This window comes from Balaenoptera acutorostrata, chromosome X, assembly GCF_949987535.1.
Source record: "Balaenoptera acutorostrata chromosome X, mBalAcu1.1, whole genome shotgun sequence".
NCBI classification, from domain to species: Eukaryota; Metazoa; Chordata; class Mammalia; order Artiodactyla; family Balaenopteridae; genus Balaenoptera; species Balaenoptera acutorostrata.
Window position 1 is genome coordinate 108,369,353 of NC_080085.1, and position 12,535 is coordinate 108,381,887.

The 12,535-nt window shown below is 39.0% G+C and overlaps 1 protein-coding gene across 1 annotated transcript in view; it reads right to left on the minus strand.

Moving 5' to 3' along the window:
- TENM1 (teneurin transmembrane protein 1) overlaps positions 1–12,535 on the minus strand; it is a 352,331-nt gene that overhangs the window by 158,934 nt on the left and 180,862 nt on the right. Inside the window, exon 12 of the mRNA XM_057538278.1 lies at positions 6,642–6,858. Within this exon, the coding sequence (XP_057394261.1) occupies positions 6,642–6,858 (217 nt within the window). The remainder of the gene's footprint in view (positions 1–6,641; positions 6,859–12,535) is intronic.

Here is a 12,535-nt window from a genome sequence, read left to right on the forward strand (position 1 = left end):
AGTCTCACTTCTGTAATTGTTTAATGACTTTGTCTCATTTGCTAGAATACCTTGTCTTACATCCATTATGGTTACCTGACTGCTTCATCAAAGCAGTCGAATTTGGGACCCTGAGTTGATGAACCCCAAGCTCCCTGATGTTCCATTATCCACAGAATTTATTGCAATTTGTAATTCATTTAATTCTTTATGTATCTACTTGATGTTTTGACTGCTTCCACCACTAGAATGTAAAGGGAGTTCTGTGAATAAGGGGACTCTGTTTCTTTTGTTTACCTCCACCTGCACAGTTCCTGGCACAGAGTGGGTGACTCAAGAAATATCTGTTGAATAAATGAGTGAATACATACCCTCATCACTTTATAAAAATGAGTTGATAGGAGGATATTAGATTACATTAGAGACAGCAGAGGACTTTGGTATCTCTTGTAGAGAAATTTAAAGTTCTCAGTTACTCTGGAAATACTAATATTTCAATAAAATGTACATTTTAAAAAACAATAATTTGTATCTGTCAAGTATGGTTATTCTTAAGTCTTCATCAAATCCTAGATCAACAGCAATGATCATCTTCCTGCAACCTTCGCCTTAACCTCATTCTTGATCTAATAACTCATTTTGCCATTCACAGGATTTCAAATGGTATACGTTCCCAGATCAATTAAGTGCAGAAAGGCATATTTTATTAAACAAGTTATGATAGTAATCATGGTTGTTGCCAGGTATCATGAATAATCAGGTGCATGAGTCAAGATTTCATTATTGAATGGGGTATAGTAAAGGAAGGGAAGGACTTGGGTAGGTAAAGAGTTTGCCAAGAATGCCAGGCTCAAGGCATTTGTGGTACCTCAATTTGTTTTGGGGTGCTTGTCTTTGGTTTTCTCATGAGCTGGAACACCAAAGTGAGCCAGTTCACAGCAGTATTCCTACTGACTTCCTGATATTGCTCCTTATTTTCTAATTTTTTCTTGGTTTCAAATTTTGATTATCTAGCCCACTGAAGGCAGAGAGGATTATTGATGCTTACACAAAGTTATAAATGATGTCAATTATGGACAGGCTCTGGCAGTGGTGGAATGTCTCATAAGTTAAAGAAAAAGAGTAATTACTTTGCTACTGTTATATAATCACTTCATCTTTTATGAATTTGTTCCTGTGCTATTTGGAGAACAGTAATCTTACCTTTAGGCTGCTTCTACATTTGGGAATTGACTTATTTGAGGTCCTAATATCATCTGTGTGTTCTAGGCAACCAGAAAGAGTTTTTCATTAGCAAATATGAGAAGAGCACTTCAATATCACTACAACTAAGCCACTCACTCATTCACGCATTTTCTTACCAATTTTCTGCCAGATGCTGTGTTTGGATCTGGGGATACAGTGGTATGGTAGATTAAGGATGGCCACAAATTCTTTGATACTTCTCTCCGCTAGAGGTAGGATTTATGACCCTCCCTTTGAATCTGGACAAGCTCTGTGACTACTTTGATAAACAGTATGTAACACAAGGGACACTGGGACAATTTCTGGACCCAGGCCTTAAAAGACTGGCATCTTGTTGTTTCCTGTCTCTCGGAACGCTCCCTCTTGGAGCCCTGAGCCACCATATTAGAGCTCTGACAAACTCGAGACTGGCTGCCATGCCCATAGGAAACCCAAGTAGAGAGGCTGTAGGTAGAAAGAGGGATTCCTGGCTGCTGTCCAGCTGTTCCAGTCCCCAGCTATTTGAGTTATCCCAGCTGAGAGCCCAAATATCATGGAGAAAAGACAAGTCATCCTGGCCATACCCTGTCTGAATTTCTTTCTTTTTTCCCTGCCCGGGAAAAAAGAAAAGAATTTCTTTTCTTTTTTCTAACCCACAGAATCATGAAATGTAATCATAATAAATTGTTTTAATCCATTATGTTTTGGAGTAGTGTGCTACACAGTGATAGATAATCAAAACAGGGAGAGAACAAATCAGACTTGATCCTTGTCCTCAAAGAACTTAGATTTCAGCAATGAGGCCAGTTCAGAACTTAAATATTGCACATCCCAGTGTGGAGCAAGAAATTGAAATACAGCAACTTCACAGAAAGTTAGCACTAGAAGAAACCTATCATCCTGCTCAACCTCTTCATTTTGTAGCGTGTTAACAGTGCTGTCATGTGCTTAGTGCTGGATTAAGTTTGGTCCCAACTCTAGAACTTTTCAACTAAGGCTAGGGATCCCACCAGGAGCAGGCACAAGAGGCGGCCACAACCACACCCAGCAGCATTGCTGCAAAGTTTTAGATCTTTAAATTGTTCTTAAAACTTACTCTACGTGACCAACAATCGTCAAATGCCTCTCAACATACACGTCTTTCTCATAGAAAGTGGACATTTTGCTTCTACTATGGTGGGACCTGGGGGTTTATCACTCTAAGATGTGAGGCAGAATGCACACCAACTCATTCATGAGGTGTCCACAGGTCCCCCAGTGAACTAAGGGTGGAAATATCCTTCCATTAATGTGGTTTTTAGTTTATGTTCAGTCACTTTTCTTCTCTTTTTAAACCAACACAGCAAAGGTTCAAAAATTAAGTAAAGAGTTAAGATTGGATTTTTAAAGACTCTCAGGGAAACAGATCAGAAAGAAAAAAACGAACACTTGTGGCCTTTCCATGAAAAGCTATAGAAGCTGTGTAGTCCAGAGGTTACGAACTCAAAGGCCAGCAGGGCCAGGCAGGACCTTAAAAGTGAGGGAAGTGAGTCAGGTGCAGGGGAAACAGTGAATGGTGAGCTAGAGAGGCATGTCATAGCCATTCCAGAGGGGTAACTGGCCCTCAGCTCTAGATGGCCTCTACCAGAGATGTCAAACTTTGTCAATTTTCTAGAGAAGGAAGACATTCCAATTTTTATGTTAGATCTCTTCGTTTCTAAATGTTGGGCCAAACAAAATACATCTGTGGGCTGATATTAAGCAATGCCTGATGTAGACACTTGACATGGATTGATGTGGGGATCAGCCTCTCGTGGCTACAAAACAGACAAATGAGTTTGGCCAGACCTTGCTGTCAGCGGTTGGACTAACCCTGGTAGGATTTTGTTTTTTAAATGCACTTCTCCATTAGTGATGATGAGTGAAATGTCTGGCTTTGCAAATTACTGCTGTCGTTTAGTTTAATGTACTCTTGTTTTTACATATTTATAAAAACCTTTTACATTATTAATAGTGATTAAATGCTTAGACACTTAAGATCAATAATGCTTCTGTTCACCTATTTACATTATTAAAAAGTAATAAGTCATACAGGGCACGTAGAATATGTGGTTTACTTTGTAGTCATGTTTGGAGTCGACTGAAAACAAGCAACTCAGGCTACAGGGTAAAATGTATTTAAGGAAAAAATGGTAACTGACTTGGGCTTGCTGGAGACTCTACCGTGGGCAAGTGGCATGTTCCCAGTGACATTACACCATCCGGGGCACAGGAGGTCTACGTTCCATGTGCTCTCACATGCCAGTGCAGCAAACTCAGAACAAGAAAGGCTAGTCTCACTTGGATGCACAAGGATGCACAGCTATTTAGCCTTTATCTGTCCTTGCAACAGTTAGTCACCTATATGCCACCATCTTTAGCTCAAAGGCCTCTGATGGTGGCAACACTCAGCAGCAAGTCCTCCGTGCAGGTCACATTTTGCCAGTAGGCAAACGAGCCCCTTGGCAATGCCTTCTTCAACCACCTACTCAGCTATCACTCAGTTATGTGGCAAAAGCCAAAGAGGAGAATGGTTCCCCTGATTATAGTACCTAAGTGTTCTAGATCTGTCTGAGGACAGCAACCCCACAGTCAGAGATGGATAAGGGTCATAAGTCTTCAGCAGAGCTTTCTAAGTAGCCAAAGTGGCTCAGCACAGTGGTTTAGAGGTCAGGCTCTCAGTATGAATCTGCTTGGTTTCAAATCCCGGCTCTGACACTCACTGGTTGTGACCTTGGGCAAGTGACTCACTTGAAATCTCAGTTCTTGTTTTCTCACCTGAAAAGTGGGGATCATAATGGTGCCTACCATATCGGGTTTTTGTAAGGATTAAATGAGATAACACATGTAAAAGCTTAGTAAGAGACCTGACACATAAGAAGTGCTTAATAACAATTTACACGTAGCAAAAGGCCTGTTTTACCAGTTGTTCAAAAGGGTTCTTCTACCAAGAAGCTCATTACCATTGACTCGGAGTTTGTAAATAATGTCACTGAAATGTGTTAAAATGAGCTGGATTTTACAATATCGCTTGGTTTCTAAGTTTCTTGTGTTAACCCAGATGTCATTCATCCAGTATAAATGAGATCTGAGTCACTAGGCTCATTTAAGGACAAGTTGAAATGGGGCAGCAGTGGTATAACAGAAAGATTACAAGAGTTGCTACAATACAAACTTGCTGGCTGTGTGATGTTGGGCAAGTTATTTAATCTCTCTGAAGCTCAATTTCCTCATATATAAAATGCACCAAGACAATACCTACTTCACAGGGATACTGTGAGGATAAGATGAAATAATGTATGTTTGAGAGCTGCACAAACTAAAAAGTACTATGAAGATGTAAGAGCTTGTACCTATTATTACTTATACTCTACGTGATCAGAGTTGGATTTATTTTATCCAGAGATAACCCGAATAACACTGCATGCGTTGATTTTTTAAAGGAAATGTAGTTAGATTGCTTGTCCTCAACTGTTTCCCTTGGAAAAGGCCTGCACCTTTTCTGACAGATTAGACACGTGTGTCAGAGCGGAGACCACTGGATGAAGGAGACCGTCGTTCTGAATTCAAATGTGACTTACAGAGCCAAATGATAACTTGGAGCCTTTTACAAAAGAATGAGGAAAACTCAATCAAACCAGGAGGAGAAGAAGGGCATTAAGTACCACAAGTAATAGGCTTGTTCACTCTGTGAGTGGCTGGCCACGCTGCTGAAGCATGAAGCTGAACCGCAGGGGCTGGAGTTTCTCTTCACTTTTCTGAGTTTATTGCTCAAACGCCCTCCTCTGGATCACAATGACTTGGTTCCTGTCCCTCTCAGGTCCTGACTTTCTCCCTTTACTTGAGTTCAGTGAGTCATTTAATACATATCTCCGTGTCATGGCGGTGGTTATTTCATTTACCTCTTTTTTTTTTCTTTTGGACTGACTTTTCCTTAAGTATGAAGAATGCTTTTTGTTTCCTTTGTTCCTCTGGTGTGCAATAAGTAAGTCTTCACTATCTCAAGAATTACTTTGACTACAGCCATTTGAAATTACCCCAGAGTTGTTATCAAGCCGGGGGAAATACTTCAAAATGGGGATTACTGAGTCTCTTGGGAGAAGCCAAACTTTGACTAGATCCCCTGGCAGAAAAGGCATTTCTTGTGATGCACTGGCAGTTGGTTTGGGGTTCTGTCAAAGATTTAAAAGGTTAGAACTGCACGTAATAAACATAATGAGAAAGTTTTAAGTTTCAATAACAGTTCTAGTGTACAATCTGTGAGAAGGATGCTGAGTGTTTTAAATTTCCATGCACATCATTTTTTTTCCCTTTCCTAGTGCGTATAGGTCAAGATTGAGTTGTAGTTTTCTTAGATTATCACTCATATCAATATAAGCTCTTGACCGAGTTTTTCTTGGAGCCTGATAACACCCACCAGGATGCAACTGAGTGGGTGGGATGTAAACAGGAGCTCCTGGACAAATATTTCCCAAGTTTTTTTTTTTTTTTTTTTTTTAAGTTCTGTTTGTAATAGTCTAGAAGCTAGTGAAATATGAGAAACAGAGTGAAGGGAAGAGTTTATATTCCATGCTTGGGGGAATATTTTTCTCTTTTTTCCTTTGGTCCTTGTTGTGTCTGAAGTGAACCTGCAGCTGCCACAGCCATCTTCCTACCAACCTAAGAATGAAGCTTATGCTGAAGATGGTAGAATAGAGAAATGGAAAGGACCTGGGGCCTAGATGATGTTACTGAACCCTTAGGTCAGCCAACTCCCAAACCCCCCAACTGCTGGACTTTCTATTCTGAGAGATAAACATCCTTATAGTTTAATAACAATATTTAAACATGTTGAATTGTGGCATGAACAAGGCATGAACATTTTTAAGAGATCAGAAATGTTGACTTCAGTGACTTACTTATATCTAGTGCTAATGACTACGATAAATCATTGCTGAAGATGCAGCTGAGAAGAACAATGAGCAAACTCATGTTATTACACTTCAAACAAGTAACTTAGTGTTTTAAAATTTCTTCATCGAATGGGTTGGACTTCGGTCTCAGGTCTTTAGTGACAATTCACGCATTTGAGCTTCCCTAGAAGACAGATTTTCACAAGTCTTGCATTTCACATTGGGACATCAGACTCACCCAACTCTTTCATATGGAAACATTTTACACCATGGAATAAAACTTAAAATTTGGCTTTTGAAATTCAAGAATTTTTCAAGGGATCAATCCAGAAGCTGAACAATAAATTTGTAAATTATACTTCTGTTTTTGTCATTAAAAGCCCCATTTATACTTTACTACGAATAATACACATCATGTGTTGTGTGTCTGTGTGTGTGTGTGTGTGTTTGTGTGTGTGTATCTTCCTTTCACGGTTAAGGAAAAACATGACCACTGTTCATTAAGGAATAAAATAAATACATATATACCTGCTGTCAAATGAGATCTCTGGAGGAATGACATGAGTACTGTCCTTGCCAATGAGGAATTTGATTCGATCATAGAAGAGTCTTGAAGTGTGCTGAGAGAAGAGCGGTTGGCTTTGCTGAATGAGGTCAAGAGGATCTGGTGAGCCTTGGCAGAGAGGACTTACATAACAGTTGCTTTGTTGACAACAATCGGGGTCCACACAGTCAGTCAAACCATCTGAAAAGAAATTTTTGAAATTTAGTGTCAAGAGAAACAACATAGTTAATAACATGCACGAATGGAGAAATATCCAGAATATAGCCAAAGGTAACGGTCCACGTTTTGAGTTTAGAATCTATTAAATTTCACACCAGTGAAAGTCAAACTATTTTGTTCATAAACCTTTCCTGAATCCTCCAGCAGTACTACATTGTTTAGCATTTGAAAAGAGTATTCTGTTAGTTATCACTCTTTTGAAGCTTCTTTCTTCCTCAGCAAGACCATTCCTCCGGGATTGCAACTATTTCTTATAATTTTTTTGAATTTCTCACATCATGTACATTTATGAACACATAATTAACAAATGCTTGCCAACCTGAATTTGTATTTTTAAAAAATTCTCCCAATATACTTGTCTATTCCTAATTCCCACAATAGAAGCTGGTATTCTGATGGTGACAAAGTGTCTAAAGCAGGGCAGTGATTTTCAAATGTGTAGTCAATTACCTGGGGAGTTTATAAAATTTGTATACTCTTGAGTCCCACCTATCGAAGCAGAATTTCTTCAGAGTCCAGGATTATGCCATATTTAATCTGAGTGATTCTGAAGCATACTAAATTTTCAGAACCACTTTTTTAGGAATCTGTAGAAGTGACTAGAGCTTACTTGTTCCTAACTGCAGTTATTTGAAGCAAATACTAAGAAATTTTCAGTATATAGTGATGAATGGCTCTCTTTCACTTCCTAGGCCTTCACCATTTACTCCAGACTCCTGAATCCATGGTTGTTCCAACAAATAAATCACATAAAAGCTTCATTCTTTGGTAGAGGAATGATGTGGGACACAGGGGTTACAGGAGGAGGGGAGACTGTTGAGAACCTGATATAGTTGTCCCTCGGTATCCGAGGGTGATTGGTCCCAGGACCCCCGCGGATACCCAAATCCGAAGATGCTCAAGTCCCTTATATAAAATGGCACAGTATTTGCACATAACCTATGCATATCCTCCCGTATACTTTAAATCATCTCTAGATTACTTATAGTACCTAATACAACATAAATACCATGTACATAGTTGTAAATACAATGTAAATGCTATGCAAATAGTTATGAGGCATGCACTAAATTAAAATTTTGCTTTTAGGAACTTTCTGGAATTCTTTTTTTTCCAAATGTTTTTCATCCGTGGTTGGTTGGATCCAAGGATGCAGAACCTGAGGATACGAAGGGCTGACTGTAGGTGCACAACACTGTGTTAGGTGCTTGGGAAAGGAAAGAGGTAAAAAGAACCCTTTCCCTGTTTTTAGGAGCTCAGAACTTAGTAGGAGGAATAGGTGCATAAAATAGCTGACTCTTACACTAGTTAAACCTGCAATAAGTGTTATAAGAATTATGTGCAAAGAGAAGGGGTTGGAGTGATTATTTGAGCATATGGACACTTCATTCCACACCCAATAAGCAAAAAACTAAATTAAAGCCCTTCCATGGTCCTTAAAGCAGACCAGTAGCTCTAATTCAGATGTTTAACAAGGGTAAATATAAAGATGCTCATATTCTTGGCTTGCAGTGGAATCGGGAGGTTCAGATGGATCACCTGCTCCTTAAGGCTGATGATGAAAGTTACTGGCACCGGTTTCATGCAGCTCTTTTGCTCGCTCTCTCTCCTTTACGTGGCTGCCCCTGTTGAGCTGGAGGGGGAAGTACCACAGCTGGGGGCAATGAAAGTCAGGAACACCAAGAGAGCAGGCGTTTGGAACGGTAGCCCTAGGGCACCCTGGAAATATTCTTCCCCACATGAGGTCCTTTCAAATTCCCTGTACCATAGACACTACTTTGATTTAAAATGCAGTTTGCTGCTCTCTGGCCTACCCTGTTTGTTCAGTGTATTTTTGCCCCTGATTTTTACTTCTCTGTATACATATTTCTTTTTCACTGATGAATAACTTTTGTGTCGATTAGTTTCACTAAGAAGTTCCCTTCTGCTCCCCTTTCTCCCCTCATTCAGCAAATTATATTAACAGATTTTCTACAGATTTTAGATGCCACTATCACCTCTCTCTCCAATACATTGTTCTCAGCCTCCTATTAGCACATTATCTCTTTACTCTGCCAATTAAACATCTGGACGCGCTGGAAAGCTGGCAAAAATATCAATCTGATTAAAACAGTTTTCTGATGTCTGGAATTGATGTATAATATACTAAACAATGAAAAACTGCTTTTCAGATGGGCAGTCACCTTTATCTTTCAATTGGCAGCAAATGCAGTAGTAATAATCAGATTGGGCATTCACAGGTTTCGACCTGTCAACCACACAATTCTAACTTATTTTTGAAAAGAAATAGATTTTAAATAAATAGTAATGCCCAAACGATCTTCAAAACTGGATTCTAAAACTAAACACAGAGCCAATTCAAAATTGGGACTCACATTCTCATCTAGTTATGTGCTATAAATTCCAAGTTAATGTTTCATATTCACTAATTGCCTATTATACAGGGCTGACCCTCTAAGACCTCTGTTTTCTGAGAACAGCAAGACTTCTGTTGAATCTAGAAAGGCTGCAGGCAAGCAGACCAATAATGGTATGCAACCCCCGAATTATAATTCATAGGTAAGCCCAGTACATGGGTAAAGATCTACTTACCAATTATCACATTGGATAACACTCCATACAGTATGTCTAGACTGTTACAAAGAAGTGCAAATGATATCACACTGCTTGTGTGGGTTTCTTTTTTTCTTTTTGGCTGTTAATGGTTCTTTTATCGCCCTGAATTGGAAGCTGTGGCACCCTTGACAGCCAGGCTCAAGGTGTCAGATATGGACGTATCAAATGTTAGCTTATTTTACTTTTAGGGCCTGTTCCCTTTAAAGGAATAAAAATAAAAGCTAGCAAAATAAAAGGGAGGTTAAATTGTCTTGAAGGACTAAACAGGGCATTCACTGATCCTAGCTTTGACAGCCAGTTAGGGACTATGCCAGCTGGCTCAGTTGGGGTTGATGAAGGTCAAGGACACTGGTTTCTTCTGTACATGATCAAGTCATTCACTATTAAACTTTTACCTACTAGATGTATGCCCTTGGTTGAAAGCAGGATTGGACAAGGGAATATGAACGATATAGGGAAAACCCACGTTTTCCTAATCCTTAAAATGAATTTACAAATATATATCCTCTTAGGGACAGCACCCATATTATCGCCTTGATAAAAATGGACAGCTAGTTCCATGGCAGGCTATCCAAAAGGATTTGGCAACACGTATAGATTAGTTAAGATTTGTCAGGTATGGCACTAGGTACTTCCGCATGTAGTATTTTAACTAAATCCTTGTGACAACCCTGTTAGGTAGACATTCTCATCTCCATTTTACAAATAAAGGAAGGGAAGCTGAATGTGGTTGGAAGAAATATGGGAGTCATATTAACACCCAGTGCTCTGACTACAAATCACACGTCCGACATCACCATCCAAGCTGTATGACTAGTACTACTGACCTAGGCTGTAAGACCTCCAAGTGCCTGACCAATGTAGTATTTAGAACACATGAAGTGGTTAAGGTGAAAGAATCAGACGACTTTGATTCTAATCTTGACTTTGCCACTTACAATGTACACGATCCTGGACAAATCAGTGCAACTCCTGGATTCTCAGTTTCCTCATCTACTAGATGGGATGAGTAGAATTGTTGTAAGGATCACATGCTATCATAATCATATCAGCATAGTGCTTAGTGTTTAGTAGCTAGCACTCTCGATAAATGTTAGCTCTTGCCATTAACCAAACTATAGACTGTACAGACTACAAGGAGTCTAGGGATAGAGTCCTAGGGGTAGATGCCAATGGTCTGCAGTGGCAGCTTAAAATGTTCAGACTCACTTCTGTTTAAGTTGCCTTATCACTGGCCAGAGGGCAGTTAACTTTTCTGTTAGCATATTCAGTTCGTTAGAATGTGTTCATTTTGTGAACTCTGCTTGGTTAGGTTGTCAGATAGGTAGGAATCTATGTGGCTCTAAACAGACACTAATGCTACAGTAGATCTTTATTCATTGAATTTCACAAATTCAGAATTTGTTATCATTTGGACAGGGGCTGGACTGAAGCTTAACCTTTTCAGCATTGATAGAATAGAGCATCTACCAAGCAAATTAATAGTGAAAAAGAAATTGAAGGGCTGATCATTCCAGTGATTCAGTTGAACAAAATCTTCTCGGGCATTTTAGAAACCTACAAACAATGGACTCATTACAAATCATTCATAAATTTTTACTAAAGCAGGCCCTCTACTAGGCACTCCTGGTAGCTTAGTTGTTGCCATTATATGCATTGAAGGTAATATGACTGTATTTCCTTTGGAAATAGTCTCTAATTCATCTTTTTTCATTTATTCAGGCTGACTTTCACCCTAGTATTTTGCTGTATTGGTAAAAAGAAAGTGGGAGAAGATCAAGTGCACTTAGTACTGGAACTGCCCAAATCATTGTTATTGCTATAACCTATACATTTACTTTTTCTGCATCAGGAAAGTAAATTGTTTATATGCCACTAATGTTCACGTCCTTCCCACCTGCCATCAATGGCTTCCCAAATTGCTCAGAATAAAAGCCTGTGTCCTGACAAAGACCTACTTCCTCACAGTCTGGTTCTTTACCATCTCTCTCTTACCTCTCTGACCTTACCTCCCATTACCGTATCCCACAACCCCCTTCCCCACTGTCCCTATGCCTGGAATCTTCTTTTCTCCAATGTCAATATGGCTCACCCCTCACCTCCTTTAAGTCTTTACTCAAATGCCACCTTCTCAGTAAGGCTTTCTCTGACCACATTATTTAAAATGCCACCTCTGTCGCACACTCCCTATCCTTTTTTAACCTGCTTAAAAAAAAATTTCTCCATAACACTTACCATCTTCTATCAGACTATTTAGAAAATTTTTTAGTTTATTGTCTGCCTCTCAAAACTAGAATATAAGATCCATGGAACACGGATTTAGTCTTTTTTATTCATTGCTATTTCCTCAATGACTAGAATAGTGCCTGACCCCAAGTAAGCTTTCAATAAATATTTATTGAATGAATAAATGGATATCCTAAAAGTCCTATTTTTAGGACATTTATAAATACACCTAGAGATTAATAAATGTTCAATTAATGCATCAAAATATGTTAAGTTACAAACAGATTCTTCATTGATACCACACCTTTATCACACACTTTATATTACTGTATTTCAAACATTTTCATTCATTTTCACCACTACAAAGTAGGAAGATGTCAAGTATTACTAGTTTTAGTCGATAAATAATGTGACAGATCCAGTTATAGAGGGGTTAACTGAGTTATAGAGTTTAGATGTTCCAACTTCCACTCATATCTGGAATCACTTGGCAGTTTAGGCTCTCATAACTAAGTGATGATCTTCTAATAAATGGGTTCCTTGGAAATGAGGGGGGTATGGTCAGGAGAGAATAATTAGGAATATGCTTTCTGTTGCCAGGTCTTTTTTCCCAGCCAAATCTTAAAAGTAAATGCGGAGAGGGGCCCTTAAACAGAGCAAATGTTACCAATTCATTGCTCCTTCTATTTCATTTTCCTATTTATTAAACCCTGCAGCATGCTGGTGACATTCAAAACATGAGGCTTATTGATCCATGAGCTTATATGTGTTCATAATTCACCCATGGTGCTGATTT